General features: G+C 56.9%; 4 protein-coding genes across 11 annotated transcripts in view; 3 read left to right on the forward strand and 1 right to left on the reverse strand.

Moving 5' to 3' along the window:
- Positions 1-5,029, forward strand: part of IP6K1 (inositol hexakisphosphate kinase 1) — an 85,260-nt gene extending 80,231 nt beyond the window's left edge. For all 5 annotated transcript variants that reach the window (XM_007168721.2, XM_057555495.1, XM_007168720.2 and 2 more), the window contains 2 exons: positions 848-1,023; positions 1,580-5,029. In XM_007168721.2, the coding sequence (XP_007168783.1) occupies positions 848-1,023; positions 1,580-2,113 (710 nt within the window). In that variant the 3' untranslated portion in view covers positions 2,114-5,029. The remainder of the gene's footprint in view (positions 1-847; positions 1,024-1,579) is intronic.
- Positions 5,030-5,347: 318 nt separating this feature from the next.
- Positions 5,348-7,847, forward strand: GMPPB (GDP-mannose pyrophosphorylase B). The gene is made up of 9 exons (XM_007168725.3): positions 5,348-5,738; positions 5,864-5,944; positions 6,036-6,084; positions 6,223-6,365; positions 6,585-6,743; positions 6,830-6,908; positions 6,993-7,120; positions 7,204-7,386; positions 7,466-7,847. Exons 1-9 carry the CDS (start codon positions 5,610-5,612, stop codon positions 7,595-7,597), a joined length of 1,083 nt encoding a protein of 360 aa, XP_007168787.2. The 5' UTR covers positions 5,348-5,609; the 3' UTR covers positions 7,598-7,847.
- RNF123 (ring finger protein 123) overlaps positions 7,817-27,048 on the reverse strand; it is a 29,368-nt gene continuing 10,136 nt past the window's right edge. For all 4 annotated transcript variants that reach the window (XM_057555493.1, XM_057555491.1, XM_057555494.1 and 1 more), the window contains exons 16-39: positions 26,904-27,021; positions 26,618-26,717; positions 26,345-26,406; positions 26,096-26,167; positions 25,774-25,894; positions 25,098-25,199; positions 23,664-23,770; positions 23,056-23,254; positions 22,557-22,702; positions 22,169-22,252; positions 21,270-21,377; positions 16,385-16,562; positions 15,386-15,460; positions 15,143-15,230; positions 14,966-15,053; positions 14,793-14,877; positions 13,294-13,433; positions 12,998-13,186; positions 12,831-12,906; positions 12,505-12,589; positions 8,650-8,792; positions 8,403-8,497; positions 8,191-8,276; positions 7,817-8,107 (exon numbers count right to left, since the gene is read on the reverse strand). In XM_057555493.1, coding sequence (XP_057411476.1) covers positions 7,987-8,107; positions 8,191-8,276; positions 8,403-8,497; positions 8,650-8,792; positions 12,505-12,589; positions 12,831-12,906; positions 12,998-13,186; positions 13,294-13,433; positions 14,793-14,877; positions 14,966-15,053; positions 15,143-15,230; positions 15,386-15,460; positions 16,385-16,562; positions 21,270-21,377; positions 22,169-22,252; positions 22,557-22,702; positions 23,056-23,254; positions 23,664-23,770; positions 25,098-25,199; positions 25,774-25,894; positions 26,096-26,167; positions 26,345-26,406; positions 26,618-26,717; positions 26,904-27,021 — 2,668 coding nt within the window. In that variant the 3' untranslated portion in view covers positions 7,817-7,986. The remainder of the gene's footprint in view (positions 8,108-8,190; positions 8,277-8,402; positions 8,498-8,649; positions 8,793-12,504; positions 12,590-12,830; positions 12,907-12,997; positions 13,187-13,293; positions 13,434-14,792; positions 14,878-14,965; positions 15,054-15,142; positions 15,231-15,385; positions 15,461-16,384; positions 16,563-21,269; positions 21,378-22,168; positions 22,253-22,556; positions 22,703-23,055; positions 23,255-23,663; positions 23,771-25,097; positions 25,200-25,773; positions 25,895-26,095; positions 26,168-26,344; positions 26,407-26,617; positions 26,718-26,903; positions 27,022-27,048) is intronic.
- On the forward strand, positions 8,790-12,137 carry AMIGO3 (adhesion molecule with Ig like domain 3). The gene has a single exon (XM_007168723.2). It carries the CDS (start codon positions 9,632-9,634, stop codon positions 11,156-11,158), a length of 1,527 nt encoding a protein of 508 aa, XP_007168785.1. The 5' UTR covers positions 8,790-9,631; the 3' UTR covers positions 11,159-12,137.

Below are 27,048 nucleotides of genomic sequence, written 5' to 3' on the forward strand. Positions count from 1 at the left end.
TGAAGTTTAGTCAGAAAATGGCAAGATAGAAATTTAAATCCAGATTTTTCTAAAGATTCCTGTTTGGGAATGTTAAATCTGATTTATCATTTTTGTAGTAGTGCTACAAAGGAAGTTCCTTACTTCTTAGGCCTGAATGAGACACTGGATTGAGCAGGGCCTTGGTTTACTGATGGTGCCAGGGATGTATGTGAAACTGCCAAATCTTCTTTGGTTTATTTATGTATGCCTGCAAGACAGATCTAAAGAATAAAATAAAAATGATGATATCAACAAATGTGGTATATACATACAATGAAAAATTAGCCATAAAAAGGAATGAAATTTTATCACATGCTACAATATGGATGAACCTTGAAAACAATTTGCTAAGCGAAAGAGCCAGATACAAAAGGACAAATATTACATGATGCCACTTACATGAAGTACCTAGAACAGGTAAATTCATAGAGACAGAAAATAGAATAGTGGTTATGGGGGCAGGGGAGGGGGGAATGGGAGTTACTGTTTAATGGGTACAGTTTCTAATTTCTATTTGGGTAGATGAAAAAGTTTTGGAGATTGGATGGTGGTGATGGTTGCACAATAATATGAATGTACTTAACACCACTGAACTGTATACTTAAAAATGGTTAAAATGATAAATGTTACAATGTATTTTACCACAACAAAAAATTTTTTTAAAGAAATAATAAGCCAGTGGTTTGAAATCCACATTTGAGAGTTTGTGAGGTGAATACAGATTACATTAGAGGGGAATGCCTCCTTTTATAGAAAAACTGGATTGTGCTTTTCTGGCTGGGGCTGATGGTGAGTTTGGTGGTTATTCCCCTTGACTGTGGCCCAGAGTTCCTCCTGCTTGAGAACGTGGTGCACCACTTCAAGTACCCCTGTGTGCTGGACCTGAAGATGGGCACCCGGCAGCATGGTGATGATGCATCAGCTGAGAAGGCAGCCCGGCAGATGCGGAAGTGCGAGCAAAGTACGTCGGCTACGCTGGGTGTCAGAGTCTGTGGCATGCAGGTGAGTCATCCTTGGTGAGAGCCTAGGTGCTCCTGCTTGCCTGTTTTGGGTTGCGTGTGTACCTGCCTGCTATCCGAGCCAGGTGTCCTCCTGGCCCACAGTGGTCCAGAATCTCCTCCAAGAGGGTGAGTCCCCTACAGGGTGCGGAGTGTGTTTTTGTAGATATGTTCCCTGAGCCCTCTTATCCTTACCTGGGGACCTTGGTCTGGGCTCCAGTGCAGAACCACTGTGAGAGCCTGTTGCCTTGATATTGGGGCAAGTAAGACTCTTGTCTGTCAGCAAGATAATTCCTAGTTTGAGTCCAGCTGGTCTCCTGGGGCAACTTGGAGGAGGGCTCCAGAGGTAGTGGCAGAAAACCTGTAGGCCTGGTCTCTGCACATTGCTGGCTTTACCACAGGAAAACTTAGGGTGAACTTGGCCTGCCTCCTCCAGTTGTGTAGCGTTGAGCAGAAAATCTCAGGTTGGTCAGAAGTACTTTCCAGATAGTGCCTGCCCAGGGCACCGTGAGGTCATCAGACCTCCCTGGTACTCACCTGTCTGTCTCCTGGGGTTTCAGGTGTACCAGCTGGACACGGGGCATTACCTCTGCAGGAACAAGTACTATGGCCGTGGGCTCTCCATCGAAGGCTTCCGCAATGCCCTCTATCAGTACCTGCACAATGGCCTGGACCTGCGGCGTGACCTTTTTGAGCCCATCCTGAGCAAACTGCGGGGCCTGAAAGCTGTACTGGAGCGGCAGGCCTCCTACCGCTTCTACTCCAGTTCCCTGCTTGTCATCTATGATGGCAAGGAGTGCCGGTCTGAGTCCTACCTGGACCGCCGGTCTGAAATGCGTATCAAGCACCTGGACACAGGGCTCCCTGAGGTGGCACCATCCTGTGGCCCTAGCACCAGCCCCAGCAGCACCAGCCCCGAGGTGGGCCCCTCCTCTCCACCCAAGGTGGATGTCCGCATGATCGACTTTGCACACAGCACATTCAAGGGCTTCCGAGATGACCCCACTGTGCATGATGGGCCTGACCGAGGCTATGTGTTTGGCCTGGAGAACCTCATCAGCATCATGGAACAGATGCGGGACGAGAACCAGTAGGCCCAGCTCTGGGCTTCCAGAACCCCTTCCTCTCCACCCTCAGGCAGGGACCATTGCTCTGAACTCGCCATGAGGACACACAGACTTGCTTTTAAAAGGGTTATATTTCTCTTTGGTGTAAACTAAAAGAAATGTTTTTAGCTGTAGCCTGGAATCCATATATATAAAGTGAAGGAGGGCAGAACACATCCTCTCAGCCAGGCTTCCTAGCTCTGTGGTTCTGACTGCTGTGTCCAGGCTGACTTAGGAAGGAGGAGATGCCCCTGGTGGGCTTGGCAGCAGGGACAGGTTGCCCTTGGACATTGGTTTCTCTTGCTTAGGTCTTTGGGGTCTGTGGCTGCAGGGTCCTGCTAGTTGTGGGGTGAAGCCCTGGGTTGGCTCAGGGCCCCTCCGTGCTCACTCATCCCTTGTTCCTCAGTAGTAGAGGGTTGGGTGCCCATCTCTTGGGGGACTTTGTAACTTGTGTTGTGAGTATCACCCAGGTATGTAACATATGTCCCCAGGGCACCACAGGGCCAACTGCACACAGCTGGACCCTTCTCGGTTCTGACCTTGGCATGAGGCTAGATTCATGAAGCTGTGCTGAAGCCAGCAATGGCAGAGGGCAGGCCCTGGGATCCCCAGGCACTATTTGGCACTTGAACCTGCTCCTCCTCCTGCCTGCACAGCCCAGCCAGCGTTTCTCACCAAGATCCCTTGCCTAAGGAGGCCATCCCCTCTTGCCCCACTGGAGGGGGCCCTGCTCTGTTTGCTGAGGAGAGTCAATGTTCCAGCAGGTCTCAGGGCCTCTGATGGCTCTGACCCAGCTAGTATTTGCAGTCCTTGTGCTGTGGGTAGGAGTCCTCTTCCTCTAGCTTGGGCAGCTGTGCTGCCTTGGATGGGCTGCTCCTTCCAGGGCTCAAAGGCTGTGGTCCGCTCAGGGTCTCACCTCTCCCCAGGCCAAGCTCAAGGCAGCAGCCCACTGTGAGGAGCTCCAGGCTTGTGAGGGAGAACTTTAAGCTTGTTTGCTTATAGGGACATTGGGCGCTGGGTGCAGGAGCCCAGATTCTGCTAATGAGAGTTTTGTCTTATCAGTACTGGGGTCCATCAGTCTGTCCATTTGTCCATCTGCCAGCTCCTGTGATCTTTCCCCTGGGGTGTAGCCTTGTTCATTAGTAAATATTGATTTTCTTCATGCTTCCCTCAGCAAAATATTCTCTTTACCATTTCTGAGGTGAGCTTTTGCCCCTGTGCCCTTCTTCAGCAGGTGCTACCTTTTTTAAAAGAACTGGTAGCAAAATGAATTGGAGGAGGTGTTTCTCTGCTGGCCCAACACCCTCTCTGTGAGCCTGGAGTGTGGCCCCCTCAACACTCAACACTGACAGTGGCACAGTGAAGGCCCAGGGGGTGACCCATTCCTTGCTCATAACTTTTGCTGCCAGCCCTTAATGGCACAGAGACCTGCCATCTCTAACACTTGTGGCCAGGTGATACTGCACTCACCTAGCCATTGCTGAGGTTAGTGCCCTCACCTCTGAGTCTAGGGCCACTGTCATTGTCACTTTTGGCATGTCCCTATTTGGGCATTAATGATAAGCCTGCCAGCCTGTGTCTCTGAGAGGCCTTGATAACTGATGGACTAATTTCCTGGTCCTTAGAGATGCTGCCTCACACATCTTAAATGGGCTCCTTGATGGGATCCCATCTCTCTCGGCCCTCTGACCCTGGTGCCATTGGTGGGCAGGTTCCCATTCCTTGGGGCTAGGAGGGGCAGCTTGCCTGTTTCTGGTCAGTAATGACCATCTTCTGTACTATTCTGTGGCTTCCCCCATGGGGGCAGTAGCTCTTCATTAGTGTGGATAGTCATTTCCTGGCAAGGCAGGGGCTAGAGCAAAGGGTCTGGGGCCACTTGGGACCCACTTGATGGCACCTCTCCAGCCTGGGGATGTGCTGTGCTTCCTGAGTTTGTATATTATGGGAGATGCTGCCCCCATTCCGCTCTTCATCGCGAGAGAGGCTGTACTGACTTAAATTCAGTGTTTGCCTGGCACTAAAGAGCAGGGCTGGGATTTGCTGCTTCTCCCCCAGGGCAGGGTCCCTTCTTTTCAGCACTTTTGAACACTTGGGAGACACAGCCCAGTTATCTGGTGGGTGGTGGGCATGTGTGTCTGCACACGCTCTTTGCCACCATTTCACCCTGTTCCATGCTAGAGAGCCCTATCCCTGCCAGGCCCTGCCTTCCCAGCCCCAACTTGGGACCAAAGTGCAAGATGGGATCACGGGTTGGGGCGTTCAAGCGACCCCTCTCTGTAGTGCTTCCCTGGGCGAAGTCGACACCAGCCCCCTAGCGGGGTGGGATGGGCGGTGCTTAAAGAGGAAGGGGACCAGTTTTGCAACTTGGCAGGGACCCCACGCCTCCCTCACATCCGGGCCTGTACAGTGGGCGTGGGGATTCTCCTTAAGGGGCCAAAGGCCTGGGCTAGTTCGTAGCCTCTGCTCACTTGCTCACATCCCGCCACGTGCACCACTTCCCCCCCCCCCCAGATGCAGATTGCTTGAACTTTAAAACTGTTCAATTTGGTTTTGTTTGTACCGATTTAAAAAATGTTTTAATGGGGAAAAGTTTGGGGAGAACCGTGGGAAGGGCCTGGTTCCTTTGCTTCTCGAGGAACTGCAAGGCCTCGCCTGGAGGACCGCTCTCTACTCCACTTTCCTGGAAGCTGCCTAAGCCTGTCCACGCCGCCCGAGCCCTGCGCCCGGATATGACACGTGGCTCTGGTCACGTCTGGGCGCGGTTGCGTTTTCTCGGGACCTTGCGTGCAGGGGAGAGGGGTGCTCTGGCCTTGGGCCGAGCCCGCCCCTTTCTGTACACCTAGCGCTGCCCGCCCCGCTTGTGTCTGAGGTCGTGTATGTCAAAATAAAGCCGCTAGAAACCGAGGCGTGTCCGTGTCTTGAGAAACCCCTCGGCCTCCGGGAGACTGGCCTAGTCCGGCCCGCCCGCGTCCTCGGCCCCTCGCCGACCCGGTGAGGCGGAGAGGGGCCGGAAGCCGCTGGGGCGCGGTGCAAAGGAAGCCTCGCCCTTGGCGCCAGCTCCGCTTTTGGATCCGCCAATGGCCAGCTGACCCGCAGGTCCGGGTCCCGGTCCCCATGGCAGCCCGGCGCGCTCGGCTCTCATTGGCTGCGTCGGCCGGAGCGTCGCGTCCCGCGCTCCGACGCCGACGGTGTGCCACGTATACGGTAGCTGATTGGGCCGCCCGAGTTTACGTCACTTCCCGCCGGCCGCCGGCCCGAGTTGGGAGGCAGTCGGTCTCCGTCCAGCGTCGCGTCTCGGTTTGCTGCGGTCCCGGACCTAGCGTCAGCGCGGACTGGGCGGACAAGGCAGAGCCAGAGTTGGTCAGTCTGGCGGGTGAAGGGCGCGGGGCCGGGCACAGCGGCGGGAGTGTGCGGCAGAGGTGCGCCAGGCGGGCCGCGGACACCTCGGATCCCGAGACTCACTCTCCGGCCGCCCGCAGGCGCAATGAAGGCACTGATTTTGGTGGGCGGCTATGGGACGCGCTTGCGGCCGCTGACACTAAGCATCCCGAAGCCGCTGGTGGACTTCTGCAATAAGCCCATCTTGCTGCACCAAGTGGAGGCGCTGGCCGCGGTAAGGCCCGGGGCCGGGGTCTTGGTAGGACCTGATAGGATGAGGGACGGCCAGCGATTGGGGATCGGGGACACCTGTGCCTTCGGCTGAGTCCGCCTGGCGGCCGGCGCCGTTCTGTCCCACAGGCCGGCGTGGACCACGTGATTCTGGCTGTGAGCTATATGTCTCAGGTGCTGGAGAAGGAAATGAAGGCGCAGGAGCAAAGGGTGAGGCATGGACTTCTGGCTCTTTGCCCTGGTCCCCGCTCAACTTTTCACCCTGGTGAGAGGAACCTGACGGGGGGTTTCTTCCTTCCAGCTAGGAATCCGAATCTCTATGTCCCATGAAGAGGAGCCTTTAGGGACAGGTCAGTAGAGACAGGAAGGTCCCTTGGGGAGGGTTTAGGGCCAGGGAAGGGGCAAGACTCAGCCTGGATGGGGACTGCTGAGCCTGGATCCAGGGGCTCAGACCCCCAAGATGATGGTGACCTGTTCCTCTCCCCCAGCTGGGCCCCTGGCACTGGCCCGTGACTTGCTCTCTGAGACTGCAGACCCTTTTTTCGTCCTCAACAGTGACGTGATCTGCGATTTCCCCTTTCAGGCCATGGTGCAGTTCCACCGACACCATGGCCAGGAGGGCTCAATTCTGGTAAGCAAGCACGTCTTTCTGCTCTAATGTTCCTGTCCCCATGCGCAGCCTCCCCAGCCTCTCCCATTCTCCGGCCTTGAACTGCCCCTTAGTGTTGTGGATGCAGAGCTGTGCAGTTTGTGCCTTTAAGCATTTGTGGCAAAGCCAATGAAATTTAGGACAACATGTATATCAAGGCTCAGGAGCACTGGACTAGGCCTGAAGTCCCCCTGCACTCAGGTGACCAAAGTGGAGGAACCCTCTAAGTACGGTGTGGTGGTGTGTGAGGCGGACACAGGCCGCATTCACCGGTTCGTGGAGAAGCCGCAGGTGTTTGTGTCCAACAAGATCAACGCAGGCATGTACATCCTGAGCCCTGCAGTGCTACGGCGCATCCAGGTGTGTAGAAGCCAGCTGCTGGGTGGGCTGGGGTAGGGCAGGCCACCACTGCCATGACCCTGCTCATGAGCTGCCCACTCCCACAGCTGCAGCCCACATCCATTGAGAAGGAGATCTTCCCTGTCATGGCCAAGGAGGGGCAGCTCTATGCCATGGAGTTGCAGGGTGAGGCAGGGAGGCCACAGGGTGGGGGTGGTCTGTGGCTGGGCTGAGCCCCCTGGAGCCCCCTGATGCATTCTCTCCCTACAGGCTTCTGGATGGACATTGGGCAGCCCAAGGATTTCCTCACTGGCATGTGCCTCTTCCTGCAGTCGCTGCGACAGAGGCAGCCTGAGCAACTGTGCTCAGGTCCTGGCATTGTGGGCAACGTGCTGGTGGTGAGGCCCTTGCCCAGAGCATTGTCAACCCCCTCAATCTTGGGGGACAGATGGCCCACTTGTGTTTTCCCCACTGTCCTCAGGACCCAAGTGCCCGTATTGGCGAAAACTGCAGCATTGGCCCCAACGTGAGTCTGGGTCCTGGTGTGGTGGTGGAGGATGGTGTGTGCATTCGGCGGTGCACAGTGCTGCGAGACGCCCACATTCGCTCCCACTCCTGGCTTGAGTCCTGCATTGTAGGCTGGCGCTGCCGCGTGGGCCAGTGGGTAAGCCTCCGGGCTGGGCCAGATGGAGAGGGTGGGGGAATGCCTCTGCCTCGCTGACAGGCCTGCCCCTCCCCCCAAGGTGCGCATGGAGAACGTGACAGTGCTGGGTGAGGACGTCATAGTTAACGACGAGCTCTACCTCAACGGGGCCAGTGTGCTGCCCCACAAGTCTATTGGTGAGTCGGTGCCAGAGCCCCGCATCATCATGTGAGGATGCTGCGGGGCTGGCTGAGCCCCCATTTCCCCACTGGCAAGGGGATCACTGGCTCGACACATCAGGAGGCTCTGGACTCATTGCCATTTGACTGGGGAGGATTGGACAAGGCTGAAGCCGTCGGACACCCGCCTTCGCCTGTGGACATAATCTGGCAAGATCCTTGCTGGGCATACCCCACAAAGCCCACTCCCTCAAGATGGGCTGGGCCAGGACTGTATGGAATAATAATTTAATGCTCACTGTGGCCCTGACTGAAAGTCAAGCTCAGGCACAAATAGGGCATGGTGGGGGGCCGTGGGGGACAGGGCAAGGGGCTCATAAATAGGGCCCAGCCTGGGTTTGAGTTTAAGGGTAGAGGTTCCTGCTGTGTGGGCCAGGCAGGCTTAGGCAGCCGAGGAAGTGGCACTTGCACTGGCTGCCTTGTCCCAGTCCTCTACAGACACGATGGTGGCTTTGCAGAAGAAGCAATCCTTGTTGTTCATCAGGTGCTGGTTGATGCAGGCTCTATAACAGGGGAGGGCATAAAGGTGGCCTGTGTATCCCTGCTGTTCCCCACCCAGCCCCTTGTGCCCGTGCAGCCCACTTACTTGCAGGACTTGTGGCCACAGGGCTGGAACACAGCAGAAATAGGGTGAGCATAGCAGATGGGGCAGAGGTCTTCCTCACTGGTGGGCTGCAGGGAGCAGAGTGCAGGGTGGGCTGGGGTTGGGTGCCCAGACAAGTTGGGTGTACACTACGCACACAGCTGTGGTGATGTGTACTGGGGTTGTGTGGACCCGTGTGCTGTGGCCCCACTCACCAGGGAGGCAGCTGCTGCCTGGGCAGACGCAGAGGTCAGGTGTGCCAACATCTGTTCCACCTGGGCCAGTTCCTCAACACTGATGTAATCTGTGTCTGGCGGGTGGAAGGAGGTGTCAGGCCCAATGTGGCCCTAGAACCCAGTGCCTCTTGAGTACTCCCTGCCTGGAAATTTGCTCTTCTTAAGACTACTGACCTGGCCCAGCCCCAAATCCCTCTCTTCCCTGACCCACCCCCGGCCTACTCACAGCTCTGTAGGGAGAAGCGCTTCTGGTCAGGGGCAGGCAGGGTAGTGCCAGGGGTAGGGGGCTCTGGCTGCCCCAGCAGATAGCATATGGAGCGGAGCTGGAAGCAGGGATCAGCCAGGAGCACTGATGTGGCTCTCTCTGTCCTAGGTGGGAGAGGGTACAAGGGTAGTCAGAATGCTGGGCCTGTCTGAAATCAGTATCTATCGGAGGGGTGGGGCTGGAAAGTCCAGCCTACTTGCATTATTGCCTGGTTCATTCCACCCAATCTCCCTTCTTCTCTCCAGTCCTCCCAGTAAAGTCCTAGATCCCGGTAAGGACCCACATTGCTGGGTACCAGTTTAAGGGGGCACCACCAGAAAATAATGGAAGTCCACCTGCCCCTTCATTTACGTTAACCACTCAAAGGAAACAGCTGCCCAATCATATATGTTAACCCTTCAAAGAAAACACCTGCCCCCTCATAAACGTTAACCCTTCAAAGAAAACACAAAGAACACAAGAAGCTTAAAGCCGTGCTTCCCAGGGTTCCGGGAGACAGGGCCCTCTGGAAAGCCGCCGGCCAAGCTCAGGCTGGGGCGTTGTGGCCCGACTCGCTCACCCTCTGGCGGCCACGCGGGGGCCTATGATCGCCGGGGGACGCGGCTACCCCGCCCCTCCAATGGGAGCCAATGGGAGCCTGAGGCCCCGCCCCTGAGAAATCGCCTCCCGGAGAGTATTTAGAAGCTGAGTGCTCACAAAGGCACTCAGGAGAGAGCTGGGGAAGCCTGAGAAGGGAGTGCTGAGCGAGCGTGGCCCCAACTCACAACCCAAAACCTGGGACCGGGCAGCTGGCGCAGTCGGCCTTGCGGGACGGAGCCCGCATCCTGTCTCGCTGGCCACTGGCCATGTAGCGCCCCGCACTTCTGGCCGGATGTGAAGTGGGTGAGTCTCGAAGCTGCGCCCCACACCGAGCTGCCCTGTCCCACCCCTGGCAGCCGCCGCCATGGCCCGGCTGGTGCTGCAGGGCACATTGCTGTGCATGCTGCGCGTCGGATTAAGCACCCTGGACTCCGAGAGCTTCCTGTCCCCTGCGCCTCATAACTGTCCCTACAAATGTGTCTGTGCTGCCGACCTCCTGAGCTGCGCCGGCCTGGGGCTGCAGGATGTGCCGGTCACGTTACCAGCTGCAGCTGCAGACCTCGACCTGAGCCACAATGCGCTGCAGCGCCTGCGCCCCGGCTGGTTGGCGACCCTCTCCCGGCTCCGCACCCTGCGTTTAAATCACAACGAGCTGGATGCGCTAGGTCGGGGAGTTTTCACCAATGCCAGTGGCCTGCGGCTGCTCGATTTATCATCTAACGCCCTGCGAGCCCTTGGCCGCCACGACCTCGACGGCCTGGGGGAGCTCAAGATGCTGCTTCTGTTCAATAACCGCCTGGCGCACTTGGACGAGCAGGCCTTCCACGGCCTGGGCGTGCTCAGTCGTCTCTACCTGGGCTGCAATGAACTTGCGTCCTTCTCTTTCAGTCACCTGCACGGCCTGGGCACGACCCACCTACGTACTCTGGATCTCTCCTCCAACCACCTGGGACGCATCCCTGTACCTGACCTGGCTTCACTGCCAGCCTTTCTCAAGAACGGCCTTTACTTGCACAACAACCCATTACCCTGTGACTGCCGTCTCTACCACCTGCTGCGGCGCTGGCACCAGCGGGGGCTCAGCGCCGTGAGCGACTTCGCGGGCGAGTACACGTGCCTGGCCTTCAAGGTACCCACCTCCCGCGTGCGCTTCTTTGAGCACAGCCGTGTCTTTGAGAACTGCTCAGCTGCCCTGGCTCGGGGCCTAGAGCAGCCTGAAGAGCAGCTGCATGTGCAGGTGGGGCAGTCCCTGAGGCTACACTGCAACACCAGCGCCCCAGCCGTACACATTGCCTGGGTCTCGCCGCAGCATGAGCTGCTCATGGCACCAGGATCTCGCAACGGCAGCATCGCAGTGCGGGCTGATGGCAGCCTGGCCATCAGCAACGTGCAGCCATGGCACGAGGGTGTCTTTGTGTGCCTGGCTACTGGACCCCACCTGCATCACAACCAGACACACGAGTACAACGTGAGTGTGCACTTTCCACGCCCTGAGCCTGACACTTTCAACACGGGCTTCACCACACTGCTGGGCTGCGCCGTGGGCCTGGTGCTCGTGCTGCTCTACCTGTTCGTGCCACCCTGCCCCGGCTGCCGCCGCTGCTACCATTGCACCTGCCGCTGCCGCCGCTGGCCCCGAACACCCAGCCCACTCCAGGAGCTGAGCGCACAGTCCTCAGTGCTCAGCACCACGCTGCCCAACGCACCAAGACGCAAGGCCAGTGTCCACAAGCATGTGGTCTTTCTGGAGCCTGGCAGGAGAAGCCTCAATGGTCGTGTGCAGCTAGCGGTAGCTGAGAACTTTGATCTCTACAATCCCATGGGCCTGCGGCTCAAGGCTGGCTCTGAGTCTGCTAGCTCCACAGGCTCTGAGGGTCTGGTGATGACCTAGGCTGCCCAGGGGCCCCACCGAGGCCACTGCCTGCCCGCTGCTTGCCCTGCTCCCTGCTGCTGCCCAGAGAACTGCCAGATGCTGGTGGGAAGCACTGGGCTTGGTCCTCCAGCCTCCTGTGTGGGCCTCAACATAAACCACAGCAACCCCACTCACTGGTAGAGGGGCTGAAGTCCCCAACTCTCTCCTGCTTCTCCCCAGCAGCACAGGACCAAAACATCCCAGGACGTAGCAGGGCCTACCTGTGCCCACATGAGGATTGGAACCGAGGACCATCTGGAAGAGCGCTTGCATTAGAGCCCCAGGTTCACCCGCAGGGGCTGAGGCAGCCATCAAGGAGAGTGGTGGTGAAGAATTGAAGCATGACCACCTTCCGCTTCCCAAGGGGACGGGAGTGGCCCACGGGGGAAAAGGAGGAGGACTTCAAAGGAAGACTGAATCCCCACCCCGAGGGTGGAAAGAGGAATTACAAGCCCTCCCTCTGGTGAAATGTGACTCCCCACGCACCAACATTCAAGCTACTTGAAGCTTCACGAGTCCATGCAGTCTGGTGAGAAGGCAACCAGCAGGCAAGGCTCCTCAAGAGACCCCCAGGGGCATCGCAGGCCACTCTGAGGGCAGAGCCTCTCCCATGGGCTCACAAGACAACGGTAAGGGGCACCAATGGCCTGTTCCCCCAGCTTTTCAGCAGTAAAAAGCCTGCTGAGCGTGGCTAAGATGGGAGGGCCGAGCTGGAACTTGCTGTCTCCCAAGGGTAGAATCCTCTTAAGGGCTGGCACTGGTATCGGCCTAATGGCTGAAGCAGTGCCCTGGCTTCATATGCATCTCACCACTCCCACTGCAGGGAGGCAGGGAAACGGGGACTGGGAACCCCTCCTGAGTGAGGGCTCAGCTGGGGGGCCCACAAGTGTCCTGGATCCAGCTATCATGGAATTTCTTAATAAAGATAGTACATGCTCGTCGCTGGAGCCTTCACAGACACAGGTGGCAGTGTGTGTGCTCAGCTCTTAACCCCAGCAGTGCGTCCCTGGATATCGCACGATGGCACCCCGCCCTTAGCACAGTCTTAGTTCCCCTGCCCCTGCCTTAGGCACAGCCACAGCCAGTGGCTGTGCCCGTGGGCCGGAGCACCCTGCTCCGCTGAGCTCCTGGATTCTCCTGCTTTGAGCTGCTGCTGCTGCTGCTGCAGCCACCCAGTTACTCAGTTCACACCTCACTACCTTCCTTCCAGCTCCAGACCTGACGCTGAAGTCCATGTGAGAGATGAGCTTTGGAAGGCCGTGCCCAGCCCCCTCCCCATCAGACAAGCCCAGCCCCCACAGGGGACCCCAGCCCCTAACACTCACCCTGAGGCTGGGCCATGCACCAGGAGTCGTACCAGGATGCCTGTCACTGCCACCAGAATAGGGTAGTGGTCCACACTCTCCAGGCCTAAGGGAAAGGGAAGGAAGGGGATGAGCTACCCAAGTGCTCCCGCTGCAGGGTCTCCATCCCTGCCCAGCCGACATCATCGTCATTCACACTTCCCACCCTCCTCCCCACAGAAGGCTGAGCTAGGCTGGGGGTGCCAAGCCAGGCTCTCCCGGTGCAGAATGTAGAATCAGGCAGCACTGCTCCTGGCAGAGGAACCAAGGCCTGCAGTGTGTTGGCTACAGGGCTTCTAGGTCCTCACCAGGCAGCCGCAGGGTGACCACGCGGTCAAACAGGTTCCTCTCAGCTGTCACCCGGTTCAGCACTTGGTTCAGCAGCTGTGAGGGCAGGAGCCCGTTGGTGGATGGGTGGGCTCACACCACTGGGGTGTCCCCAGGGTCCCAACCACCCTTGCCCAGATGGACACACCTGTGCGAGACGCCGCAGCAGCATCTCGGAGGTAGGCTGGGCCCAGTCGAGGAATATCTCAGGCACCAGCGTGATGGTCATCTCCAAGACGCGCAGCAGGCTGACCGAGAGGTCAAAGCAGGTGGCACATACCTTGAGCTGCCGGCTGTCCACAAAGTTCCGCTCCAGGCGTTCAGCAGCCTGCTGGATCTAAGCCACCAACGTGTGCGTGGGCAGCAGTCAGTGGTCTGGCCACACCACAGATCGTGCCGCATCCTCTGCAACCCCCTGGCCCACAAGGTCCCTCCGTGACCCACCTCCTGGATCATGCCGATAAACTCAGAGAAGGCCCAGTTGAGCTGGTTGAGGACACTGTTGAGGAAGCTGGGTGCCACGTCAGGACCCTCCCGCAACAGGTCTGCCATGTGCTGCTGCAGCAGGGTGGAGGGGCAGGGCTCTGTGGGGACATGGGGAGGGGCATCATCGGGACTCCAGTCAGCGGCCCCTGCCTGTCTGCCTCTGTCCTCACTCACAGGCCATTGGTGTAAGGGCAGACAGACAGCTCCCTGGGAACACTCAGGTCTTGAAGGCAGGCGGACAGGGTGCAGTGCTGCCTGGGGGTTAGGGCTAAATCTGTCCCCTCCCTCTGCTGGGCCAACCACAGGCTGCAGTTGTTCCCAATGCCTCCCCCACCCCCAGTTCTAGAACTGCCCCCAAGCCCCAGCCTGATCCCCAGAAAGTTCTCAGTCACACGCCCTTCAGGAAGGGCTAGACCTAGACAGGGCAACCTAGACCCCTCTTCACTCGTATCAAGGCCATTTCTCCCAAGAGCCTACTCTGAGCCCTGCCATCCTCCACTGTCCTCTGCTGCCCTTGGCCTGGCCTTGGCATACGGCTGAGGTGGTGGGCGCCAAGTCTGGGCTGACAGGCAGCAGTAACCAGAGCCCTCAGCCACACTGGGCTAGGCATACCTCCCCCCCTGCAAATCAATAGTTCCTACAGCAGCAGAATGCATATCTGGCCCCACTGCTGCTCTCCACTTGCAGCTCAGGTCCACCCTGGAGGCAGGACCAAGGCAACTGGCAAGGACTTGCTGTGTGACTCTGCACAAGGAACTTGGCCTCTGGGGACCCCTTTAGGCCCAAACACTCCCACAAGGGCAGAAACATACCACGTGGGCTAAAGAGAGCCACTGTGTGGGGTGAATACAGCATGTGACAGGCAGATTCTGCAAGCAAGACAGCCCAAGACCCTGGGCTGGGCCCAGTGAAGGTCCAGGCTCACAGGGCTTTGCTGGACCATAGGCCCAGGACAGAAAATGCAGACTTTGCTCCCAACCAAAGGCCACTTCCTCCAGGAAGCCCCATGGACACCCCTTGGGGCCCTGGCCAGCCCCTAGTCTGTGCCCCTGCCTTGACTCAGGTATCCAGGGTCTGGCACCAGCTAGTGAAAGTAAAGGGGCAGAAGGACATGGCGTTGGGACAAGGCTGGAAGTCAGGGAGCTGGTTCAGAGGGCAAGGGATAGGGTCCTCACTTTGCATAAGCTGCCAGCAGCCTGGGAAGATGCTGCCCCTTTTCACTGTGACACATGCAGATCATTCAGGACCAAAGGGCACACGTGGGACTGGAAAGCAAGACTCAAGAGGACCAGAGTGTCCTTAGACTGGGAGGAAGCAGGGAAATGGAAACCCCAGGGGATACACAGGGAATTGGGGCCCAACACAAGTCCAGGACTGAGGCTGGAAGAAGTGGGAAAGTCTGCGAGAACCCAAGAGCAGCGGGTGAGGGCCCCTGCCTGCCAAACCTGGATACTCACTCTGGAGGCTGGGCAAATTGGCATCCTCGGGTTTGGTTTTCAGCAGATGTGGCAGCCGTGTATAGCGGTACCCGAACCCACAGCCCTGGGGGTGGAGTTGGCGGGAGGTCAGTGGGGCAGGGCAACCCCTCCCTCCAGCCAGCCATAGCCACCTCCTCTCCAGCCAGGCTTACCCTCCAGAGCCGCACCAGGATCCAGTTGGTCTGGGCCCAGGGCCGCTGCTCATAGGGAGCCAGGAGACTCCCCACCATGGCGATACGCCTGTGAGAGCAACGGGTGGCGGGCACGGGGTGAGGCTAGTGCTGTGCAGGGCAGAGTGCTTGCCCCCCTGCCCCCGGGCCCCCACTCACTGCTCCTCAGGGATCCGCTCCACAGCCCGCAGGGAGTTTGGGTAGCACACGTAGCTGGCCAGGGCCTGCATCAGCGAGTCACGGATATCTGCTGGGACAGGCCATGCCTCAGCAGGTGCCTGGCATGAGCCCTGGTGCCCATGCCTCATACCCACCTGGCCGGCATTGTGCGCAGAAAATAGCCAGCCAGAGGTGCCATCCCGTCCGTCCCCATCTCCCCCAGCCCTCTGTCGGGCACCTCACCAGTGCCCACGATGCGTGTGTCAGCAAAGTGTTTGGCAAGGATGGCAGCCAGACGGGTCAGGGTCTCTTCATAGCCTGCAGGGTTGGGTAGTAGGACGAGATGATTGGGAGTGCGGACTCCAGAGGCAGGCACACCCCTTGGTGAGTGGGCTTGGGTAGTGGGCTCCAGAGCTAGCTCCAAGGGCTAGTCTGAGCCCAAGCCGACATCTGGGGACTTTAGGCAGGGCATTCACTAACAGTTGGTGAGAGGCGAAGGCACAGACTCATTGTGGGCGTTGGGCGGGTCCCAGCAGGAGGATAGGTCCTGACAAGAGTCCTGCCTGGGCTCAAACCCATCTCAGCACACACACTGGAGGGCTCAGCAGTCAAAGCCCCCTGGGCACCCACAGCTCCACCTCTGAGGACAAAGCCTGCACTGAGGCTTAGGGCAGGGCAAGGGGACAGGCCAGGAGCCTAAAAGCCCACAGCCTAGTCCAGACATAAACTGCCAAGCCCAGCCTGGAATCAGTGGTCTGCAAGAAGCCCAGACTCCTATGTGGCCACCAGCAGGGCCCCCGTGCTCCTTGCTGTGATCTGCAAAGACAAGCCACTCTGCCCCCGCATGGGATGCCACACCCCATGGCCAGCGCCAGGGCAGCAAGGTAAGAGGCCAGCTGGCTCCTGGGCCACAGAAGCACCAAGAAGGAAGTAAAAGCTGGGGCGGGGCGGGGCGGGGCAGGGTGGGTGGGGTGGGGGTAATCCCCACACCCTGTACTCCATTTCATCTGTTTCCCTCTTAACACCAGGGAGGTGCTGTTGGTTCTATGGCTGCTGGTACTAGGACAGGGCTCTCCACCATGTGGGACTTTTGCAAATGCTTGTATGATGCTGGGCAGAGCCTCACCTCCTCCCCTACGTGGGATGTGTGCTGCTGGGCCACGAGGGCTCAGAACAGGGCTCCTAGGGCTCACTCCAGAGGCCCCCTTTTCTGTCCCTTCCCAGCCTGAATGGCCCTATCACCTGGGAGCTCCTCCATGCTGTGCACAGGGCCAAAGTAATTCTTGAGAGCACTGTAGCTGTTGATGGCCACACTCAGGTAGAATTCGGGCATGAAGGCAAAGAGAGGACCTGTGCGGTCTCCATGCTCGATGGTCCGCAGGCAGACACGCAGCAGCCAGTAGATGTCCTGCATCTTCTCCTGTGGGAGGCACACGGGGTGTTGCTGGGCTGTTCACGGGAGGGGTCACAGGGGGTGTGGCCCGGTCTGGAGATTAGGAAAGGCCTCCCAGGAACATGACATGAGAACTGGATTCCAGGAAGTGGGAGCAGTGGCTCAGGTAGGAGCAATCAAGCACTGTACTGGGCAGGCAAGATGAGCCACCAGCCTGGACAGGGCAGCACTACAACCCCGACCAGAATCCTGGGTTGCAAGTTTTTAAGGTACAGAAGGTGTTAAGCGAGAGGGTGCCATGTGACCAGAAGCCTGTGTTGGAACACTGCCCAGAGCAGAAGGGGCTGCAGGGACAAGTGGGGACAAGGCAGTGAGGAAGCTATAGCCTTGGCTAGGCCCAAGACAGCAAAGGGACTGGATGGCCAGGCATGCGGATGTACCAATTGGCTGTGAGGGCAAGGGAATGGTCGCAACAAGAACGGGGCCCGCATTTCTGTGTGTGATGGAGCCTCCGTGGTTGTTGGAAGTCCTGGGGGAGAAGCAGGCCTGGTGAAGGGCAGAGGGGATGTGGCTTAGGACATGTGGAGCATGAGGTGCCCAGCGATGCCCCCAAAGAGGTGGTGTTAAGGAGGCAGGTAGAAAATGGGTCTGGAGCTCAGAGGAGAAGCTGGTGTGAAGGTCAAAGGTAGCATGACTGCTGGTGGAACAGAGGCCATGGACAGCAGACAAAACCTGCCAAGGGCCCAGTTCCCCACAGTATGGTTTCCAGATAGTCTATCCCACAAAAGGGGCCAGGAGGGGTCACCAACCAGAGTGAGGCCCTAGGCCCCAGTCCAGACCCATAGCACCACATCTCCTGGAGTGGAGCCGGAGCAGCTGCACTTTCCACCAGCTCTCTGATGTGCTCTCAAACCTGAGAGCCTGAGAAGACGTAAGCAAGAAGTCAGAGGGTGGGCCTGGGCCTGGGAGTACACACGGACAGGGAGGCCTACAGGAGCTGGTGTCACCGAAGGCCAGAGAAGACCGAGTCTGAGGAAAGGATGGCAATGGCACCGATGCGGCCAAGGGGGCCACTGTAATGGGAGAGGAGATGTGTCCACAAAGGGAGAGGGGGGAGCTCGATAGATACCTTGCAAGACTATTTCAGATAAGTGGAGGAGCCTGATCTGGGCAAAGAGTGAAGGGAAGATGAGGAAGCCAAGACACAGAGAAGGAAGGAGAGAGCGGTAGTGTAAGCAAATGTACAGTGAGGGAAAGGCATCATGGGCTTTTTCCTTTACTAATGGGAGAAGCTGAATGAGCAGGAGGCAAGAGGGTAAGCATTGCAAATGTAGAAGAAAAAAAAGGCAGTTCAACATAATAAAGGCTGTATTATGAAAAGTCCATAGCTCACATCATACTCAATGGTGAAAGAACAGAGGCTTTCCCCTAAGATCAAGAACAAGACAAGGTGTCTGCTTTTGCCACTTCTATTCAACGTAGTATTGGGAGTTCTAGCCAGAATTAGGCCAGAAAAAGAAGTAAAAGCCATCTACGTTACAAAGGTGGGAGTATGGGACTTCACTGGTGGTCCAGTGGTTAAGACTCCACGCTCCCAATGCAGGGGGCCTGGGTTCGATCCCTGGCCAAGGAACTAGATCCCACATGCATGCCACAACTAAGAGTCTGCATGCTGCAACTAAAGATCCTGCATGCTGCAATGAAGATCTTGCATGCTGCAACTAAGACCCGGCACAGCCAAATAAATAAATAAATAAATATTTTTTTAAAAAAGAAAGGAGTAAAATTATCTCTGTTTGCAGATGACATGATCTTATATGTAGAAAACCCTAAAGATTCCACAAAAAAAACTATTAGAATTAATAAACAAGTTCAGGAAATTTGCAGGATACAAAATCGACACACAAAAATCAGTTGTGTTTCTATACACAAGCAAGGAACAATCCAAAAAGGAAATCGAGAAAATAATTCTATTTACATGAGAATCAAAATTAATTAAACAGGTGTAAATTTAACCAAGGAAGTGAAACACTTGAAACACTGGAAGCTACGAAATGTCACTCAAAGAAATTTTAAAAGGTACAAACAAATGGAAAGACATCCCATGTTCATGGACTGGAAGACTTAATATCATCAGATGTCAATACTACCCAAAGCAATCTACAGTTTTAATGCAATTCCTATAAAAGTCCCAATGGCTTTTTTTTTTTTTCAGAAATAGAAAAAACTATTCTAAAATTCCTATCAAATCTCAAGGGACCCCAAATAGCCAAAACAATCTTGAAATAGAACAAAGCTGCAGATCTCACACTTCCTGATTGCAAAACTTATTGCAAAGCTACAATAATCAAAACAGTATGGTACTGGAATAAACACAGACATACAGACCAATGGAATAGACAGCCCCCCACCCCCAAACCCTCACATATATGGTCAAATGATTTTTGACAAGGGTGCCAAGACCATTCAATGGGGAAAGGACAGTCTTTTCAATAAATGGTGCTGGGAACACTGGATATCCACTTACAAAAGAATGAAGTTGGACCATTATCTCACATCATATACAAAAATTAACTTAAAATGGGTCACAGACCTAAACTTAAGAGTTAAAAACTCTTAGAAGAAAACATAGGGGAAAACCTTCATGACCTTGGATTTGATAATGATTTCTTGGATATCACAACAAAAGCACAGGCAAGAAAAGAAAAAAATAGATAAATTAGACCATCAAAATTAAAAAATTGCATCAAAGGACACAATCAAAAGAGCAAATGGGAGGAAATATTTATAAATCATAATCTGCTAAAGGGTTGATACCCAGAATATATAAAGAACTCCTACAAATCAAAAACAGAAAAACAATCTGATTAAAAAATGGGCAAAAGGATTGAACAGACATTTCTCCAAAGAAGGATATACAAATGGACAATAATTACATGAAAAGATGCTCAACATCACTAATCACTAGGGAAATGCAAATCAAAACCACAATGAGATACCACTTTACACAGATTAGGATTACTATTAATTAAAAAAAATTTCTGAGAAACAAGTGTTGGCAAGGATAGGCAGAAATCAGAACCCTGTGCCCTGCTAGTGGGAGTGGTGCAACCACTATGAAAAACAATATGGCAGTTTCTCAAAAAAATTAAAAATAGAATTACTATATGATCCAGCAATTTTGCTTCTGGGTATATACCCAAAAGAATTAAAAAACAGGATCTTGAAAAGGTATTTGCACACCCATGTTCATAGCTGCATTATTCACAATAGCCAAAAGGTGGAAGCAACTCAAATGTCCATAGATGGATTAACGGATAAATAAAATGTGGTATATACACACAATGGAATATTATTCAGCCTTAAAAAGGAAAGAAATCCTGACACATGCTACAACATAGATGAACCATGAGACCATTATGCTAGGTGAAATAAGCCAGTGACAAAAATTCCACTTATATGAGGTACTAGAGTAGTCAAATTCACAGAGACAGAAAGTAGAACAGTGGTTGTCAGGGACTGAGGTGAAGGGGGGAATGGGAATTAGTGGATATAAGTTTCAGTTTGGGGAGATGAAAAGAGTTCTGGAGACTGGTTGCACAGCAACAAATATACTTAACACTGCTGAACTGTACATTTAAAATGATTAAGATGATAAGTTACATATTGTATTTTACCACAACTTTTTTAAATGGTTAAGATGGTAAATTTCATGTTGTGTATATTTTATCAGAATTTAAAAAAAAGAAGGTACAAAGATGGGAGGGTGAGGTTCCTAAGAAGACAGTGTGGGAGGGGGTGGCAAGATCGCCTAGGGAGGTGGACAGGCATGAAATCCTGGTGGTGCGATGACAGTGACCATCTTTGTGGGGCTGGAGCAAGGTGGTCTGTGGCAAGAGAGAACAGAGGGGTAAAAGGCAGAGGTGGTTTGGGTTGGGGAGGAGTCACCAGAAGAAAGAGCAGTAGAGACAGGGATACCAAGGGCCTTGATCACCCAGTTATGGGGGAGGGGCACACCCAAGAAGGTGAACAGATGCCCTACATGGGCACATGGGGAGCATCCCAAGGCACTCACTTGTGGAGGGGGAGATGCCAGGGCAGGTGGGGAGATAAAACAAGTGCGGCGGGTCCGGGGCCTGGGGTGGCGGGGGTCAAAACATGGTCGCTGTGGGAGTGCACCGTCTGCCCGTCTACCCCGGGAGGGCAGGGACTCAGCTTTCTGGTTCACTACTGAGTGTCCCCAGTGTCAGGATGGCACCTGGCATCCTCCAGGCTCTGGGCATGTTAATAAATGAACGAGTGAGTGAATGAGTGAGAAGGGAACAAGCCAGTGGCCTCGAGTGGGAGGGGAGTCAGAGAGAAGCAGATGCAGATGCAGACGCAGGGTGAGGCTTGGGAGAGGTCACAGAGCCCCTGATGCGCTGGGAGAGGAGCAGGGGCAGCGGACAGTGGGAGGCAGGTAGAGACAGGCTGTTCCTTGAATGGAGGGTTATGAGCTGCGTGGGGAAGTGGGGTCTACAAATGGCATCTACTTAAGTTCATGGGGCATGAAAAGTTCAGGGGATGTGGCACTAGGTGGGAGGAGGGAGGATGAGGAGCGGGGAGGGGGCACGTGTGTGCCAGAGGTCCAGGAGGGCAGGAAGCACTGAGGGGCTGGCACAACCCTGCCCAATCAGTGACTAGTCCAGGGGCTTGGGGAGGGCAGCAGCTGCTGGCCTAGGCCACACCGCTCACCTGGGAGTAGACGGTGGCATGGACCCAGGCAAGACGGCGACTTAGGTGATCCAGCTTTTCTGAGAAAACCTTCTGGCTCTTCGTCAACTCTGCAAGGATGTCCTTCCTCTGCCACCCAAGGAGAAGGGAGGAGAGGACAATCAGGACATGGCCCCGTGCCCAGACCCATGCAGCCTAGCAGGGGCCCCACTGGTGCCCAGGGCAGGCAAAGTGTTGGGCGGACCCAGCTCCACTCTTCAAAACCCTCCTCAGCCTGGCCTGCTGGTGAACCTGAGCAAGACAGGGCCACAGGTGCCCCTCAGAATGTGGAAGTGAGACGCAGCTGAGTGTATGTAAGATGAGCCCCTGCCTGGGACACCCCAGGGACTCCATGCTAGAACTGCAGCTCTGGCAGCTGCTTTTGCCCTGGACAAGCGCAGGGTTCTGTAGACAGATGGGAGCCAGGGGCTGCCAGGGAAGCCCAGACTGGGCATACTTGGCTCTGTTCCCCAGGCCAGAGAGCTACGGCAGAGGGGCTCCAGGGGAGGGAAGGAGGGAGGGAGGGAGGCCCTGCTTCCTGCTGACTCTGCAAGTGGCCGAGGAAGTACTCAGGGTCGAATCCATAATTGATGAGGAGAGTGGGTGTGCGTCAGCACTTAGTGGCCAGGGTAGGGGCATCTTGGCACAGGCTATGGCTGGCTGATGGGGCTCAGGCCGTCCCTAGCCGTGATGCCAGCCCCACTCTCACTGATGTGGTCTGCCCGGGGCTGGGGTGGGGATGAGGAGAACTGCTGGGCAACCCCAGAGGCAGGGGCAGGACAGCAGCTTTCCCTCATGGGCTTCCCTGGGGACCCCCAGGGAGCAAGCTGCCCTCTTCAACACCCCGCCCTCCCAAAGACCCACCTGCCTGTCCACCTTACCCGTTTGGGGCACCGGCGGAGCTTGTCCTCTGTGTCCCTCAGAGCCATCGCATACTCATTGACATCATCGGACACTCCCACCATCTAGAGCACCAGACACCACATCCAGGGTGACCCTTGGGCACCTCGCACAGGTTTCTCCACACCCAGCCTGGACCCCAGCCCTGCCAAACCCTTAACCTTAGGCCCAGGACAGCCCCCTCCCACAGAAGTCAACCAGGTCAGGCCCAAACGGCACTGGCAGAAACTAGTCTTGCTGTGGCATATGCTAACGCGCACAGTCACGCCCAGGCACCCCTGGAGACACGTGGGCACATGGGGGCGCACACACACACGCGTCCAAACACACAGAACCACATAACATGCGCGTGGGCCAGTGGCGTGAGACCTTGCCCAGCTGCTGGTGAACGCTGAGATTATACATCATGATGGCACCATCCAGGACTTCCAGCAGGGAGTTCTCGGTGAGGGGCTGCTCAGGCTCCTCGGGGGGCCGCCCCACCAGCAGGCCCTCATTCCACTGGCTACCCTCAACTAGGGAATAGGGAAGGACAGGGTCAGGGCCGGAGCCATTCCAGTTCTCTTCTAAGCCTATGGAGCCAGGATGGGCCTTACAGCAGGAGAAGGAGGCCCTCTCCCCCTGCCTGGGCCCAAGGAGGGACCTGCAGGGAGAATGTGTGGGCAGGGGCAGGGGAGGTCCTGCATGCCAGGACCTATTTCTGTAGCATCAATTTCCTGCCCTCAGAGTGCACTTCCCACACCCCTGAGATACTGCCAGGCCACAGGACCAGGAGGGAATGGGGTGTATTTGGCTTTGCCCCGGGGGAGTGCTGTACAGGATAGAAGGATCCTTCAGTGCGCCGCGCCTGGCCCTGCCTGGCACCTACTGTCCTCACGGGTCCTCTGCTCCACGCTCAGCGTGCGGACCTTCACTTTCTCTGAGGTGCTCAGAGGCCGCCGTGGGGTCATCAGGCTCACAGCTGCTGTGCTGAGGAAGCGGTTGGCTCGGCCCAGGGTTGGAGAACTGAGCCAGCTGGGCCGAGGCAGGGGCAGCGTGCCCCCCATGGCCAGGGCCTGCATGGGGCGCTGTGGTGGAGAGAGGAGGCCAGACGCCACTCAGCAATCCCAGGACCCGGGCCCACTTATGGCTCCCTTGATTTGCGAGGCTGGGGAATGGGACAGCGAGAGGGCACCGGCTGGCTGGGCAGGAGGCCCCGCAGGGGCCCAGATACCACTGTGCTTGCGCCTCACCCTCCACCTGCTCCAACCCAGCCTTCACTCTGCATCCCAAGGCCCTGTGTCTCGTAGGGACTCAGCAGCAGGAGGCATGCCCCACCACACCCGTCAGTTCATGCCTCCACCTACAGCAAGGGAACCTGCCTGGGGACAAGCTCCTTGCCTGCATGGAGTGGGAGATGGCCCCGTGTGACACCCCTGCCCTTATGATAGAGGGACAGCCCAACACAAAGCCCCCTGCCTGCCCCTACCGCGGCACCTGGGCCGCAGCCGGGGCTGGCTCCTCATCCTCATCCAGGTCATCCATGGTGGCCGCCTGGAGCTCCAGTGGGTCGATCAGGATGTTGGCCTTGGAGGCAAGGTCATCTAGGAGGAATGACAAGAGGGCTCTCAGGCCAGTGGAGGGCAGAGGGGTCATAGGTGGAACCACTCAGGACAGCGAGAGGGCACCAGCTGGCTGGGCAGGAGGCCCTGCAGGGCCCCATTCACCACTGTGCCTGCGCCTCACCCTCCGCCGGCTCCAACCCAGCCTTCACCCTGCATCCCAAGGCCCTGTGTCTTGTAGGGCGAGTCCTGCTGAGTGAGGCAGAAGGCTCTCCCCACCATGACCCCATCACTCTGTCTTTATCTGTATGACCTCACTCTCTCCAGGGCCCTACTTCTCTGACTGCTCCGTTGCTTTCTTCCTTGTCCTGCCCCACAAACAAAGGGAGATCCAGAGCTGCCTAGGGCTCTCCTTGCCTCACTCTGCACACTCCCCAGGGGGTCCGGTCCTCACCGAAGGCTTGTCCCCACCTCTACGCTGACAGCTGGACACACCACCACTGCCTCCAGCCCAGGCCTTCGTCCTGGCTGCATCACTGGGCACCTCAAACATACAAAACTGTCCTCTTCTGCAGCTCCTCTTCCTGATGGTGCCTCATCCCCACAGCCTCTGGCAAGAAGCCTGGGGTCATCCTTGTCCCCTCCCCTTTACCCTCCCCGCCTCCTCTGTTGCCTGGACAACTGGCTTCCTTGTCTCCTTTCTTGGCCCTTGCACTCCACCCTCCACACCGTAGCAGCCAGAGGGAGCTTCTTACAACGCAGACCCCCCCAACCTCGCTCCCTTGCTTCAGGACCTTCCAAAGCTACCACTGTCCCTGGAAGGAGCCTACAGCCACTTTGTGGCCCACAAGGCCCTCAGACTCTGCCCTTCAGACTCCCTGGCCTCATTTCCCATCACTCCCTGCCTCTCATTTTCCTCTCCAGCACGCCAGTTGCTTTCTGTCTCCAGGCCATGCTGGGCCGTTGCTGGCATCCCTGCCACTGCTCACACTGTGCTCTCAGCCTTTTGCACTGGAGACATTTGTGCTGATCCTTGAAAGTAGTTCAGGCAGCAAATGCAAGCCACACCACCCGCCCCCACCCCCCCCACCCCCTCACCAATATCCCATGGTTCCCTCCTCCATCAGCACACTGCCCCCTATTCCATCACAGGGCTCCCAGACCTCCTCTGGGGTGGATGTGCAAGGGAAGGAAGGAATAGTTGGACGCAAGACCAGGGGCAGAGGAGGCCCATCAGCATCTCCCTGCGGAGCAGATGCAGAGACTCGGGCGCCCTCTGGTGGGCACAGCGCAGCTCAGCACTCATGGCAGAGCTGGCTCAGGAACCACCCCCGTCCCTGCCCTGCTAACTGCCCAGGCCTGCGCGCACCTTTGAGGGTCTTCCGAAGGTGCGAGAGGAGGCCTCCAAGGCGCTGCAGGTCGAAGTAGTCCACCTTGCCATTATAGAAGACCTGGGGCGGGATGTAGGCCTCTGCGAGGAGTTGGGAGGCCGGGCCAGTAGTCAGAGCCCAGCAGGACCCCTGGCCTAGGCCACCTACCCGACCAGGCTTCCCCTACCACCCCGCCCTCTACCATTTCAGGTCAGTTCCAGCAACGGCACAACTTGGGATGAAGGGGGCATTCTTGGCGGCGGGTCACCCAGGTAAGAATCAGAGAGGGCCCTGACCCAGCCCTATGGGAGATCCCCCAATGCAGGCTGCTTCCACTGACCCCTGAGGACTCTGTCCCACACAAACACAGGGCCCCCAGCACCTCAGAGCCCACCCAAGGCATCCCCGACAAAGGACTGCACAGTAGGGCTAGCAGGCAAGGACTGAGGAACGGGGCCCATAGAGGACAGGAACCCGGGGGAACATCAGAGCAAACACGGGCTCACCGTCCAAGTGCAAGGCCCCCACACCCAGCGGGTAGGACTCAATTAGGCAGGAGGCCTGGGACAGCTCCCCTCAGCCCTGCCCTCAGCCATCACTCCACACCAACATTAGGGGCTGCCCTGGGCCTGGCTCTGCCCAGCGTCTACAACTCGAGGTCCTGGCCACACTCACCCTCACTGAAGGTAGCGTATGGGTTCGAGGCCTTGTATTCGTCCCAGTAGTAACGCAGGGCCGAGATCAAGCGGTGTAAGAAGCAGACCATGTACTCGGGGGGACAGAGCATGGGCATGTTCTGCAGGCACAGGTGCAAGACATGCATTTGTGCAGCCCAGAGGCCAGCCCACTCCTCATCCAAGGCCCTGCCCCAGGACCCTGGGCTGAGCAGAGAGGGTAGGGCAGCAGGTGGGGAGGAGATGCAGAGGTGCCAGAATTTCAGGTGCAAATGCTGCAACAAAGCCAGGGGGCCATGGTGGGCTGGCCTGGGGATACCTACCCCCCGGCCGCTGGCATTCTCCTGCAGAAACTTTCGGAACTTGGTCAGGAAGATGTACCTAGAAGCTTCGCCCTTCAGCGGAAGGAAAGTCGAGGCTGTGATGAGCTGAGGATCCTGGCCCCGGACTGGACTCAACTTAGCCTGCACCCTGCCACAAGAGCCTGAGCCAGCCCTGCCCTCTGGGTCTCCAGGCCCGGTCTGACACCCTTCCTGGCCAGGGACCCACACAGGGGTCTGGGAGTCACTTACCCCGTTGTCATCTTGATTGTTCAACAGCAGCTTCAGGATCTGGACCTGTAGTTCCTCCACCACTGGGGGTGGGGTGGGGAACAGGACAGCCTTCCTCAGGCAGGGCCTTGCCCTCAGGCTCCCGGGGACGGGCAGGGGGAGCAGGTTTGGACTGAGGCTCCACCACCAGGGATCCCCAAGTCCAACCTAAGCATGGTCACTACCAAGTGCCCCCAAGTACACAGGCACAGAAATCCTCCACCCCCTACCCAGTGCCTGAGGCACAAGGCTGACCTTCGATGCGCTTCTTGAGCCTTTGGCAGCCCCGTTCATAGGCACGCCGCCGGAGCCGCTCCTCGGAGGTTTCGTCCTTCACCTCCTTACTCTCTTTGCCCTGGGCGGGGGGCAGGGGAGGGGGTTCAAAGATGGCAAGATTCACCCTGGTCTACTTCAGATAAAAGACCCCTACTCCCCCCACCCCGAGCCCAGGAAAGGGCCTCGCGTGCCAAGTACAGGTGGCTCGGACACCCCGGGTCAGCCCTCACTGTGACCACCACCCACCCCAGTCAGGGCTGCCCACCTCCCTGCTGGAGCGGTGGGGCCACCAGGTGGTGGGGATGAGCTCCTGTAGGCCAGCCTCCTCCACACGCAGGGGGCTCTTGATGTAAAAGAAGACAACGGACCGGAGCACGTCGAAGCTGGTGGTCGTTAAGGCAGAGCTCCAC

Source organism: Balaenoptera acutorostrata, chromosome 10 (assembly GCF_949987535.1).
Source record: "Balaenoptera acutorostrata chromosome 10, mBalAcu1.1, whole genome shotgun sequence".
NCBI lineage: Eukaryota > Metazoa > Chordata > Mammalia > Artiodactyla > Balaenopteridae > Balaenoptera > Balaenoptera acutorostrata.

Coding starts and splice junctions, on each gene's coding strand:
- GMPPB (XM_007168725.3), top strand. CDS start 5,610: ATGAAGGCACTGATTTTGGTGGGCGGCTATGGGACGCGCTTGCGGCCG. Junction 6,909..6,992: donor CTATGCCATGGAGTTGCAGG/GTGAGGCAGGGA, acceptor CTCTCCCTACAG/GCTTCTGGATGGACATTGGG. Junction 7,121..7,203: donor TTGTGGGCAACGTGCTGGTG/GTGAGGCCCTTG, acceptor CACTGTCCTCAG/GACCCAAGTGCCCGTATTGG.
- AMIGO3 (XM_007168723.2), top strand. CDS start 9,632: ATGGCCCGGCTGGTGCTGCAGGGCACATTGCTGTGCATGCTGCGCGTC.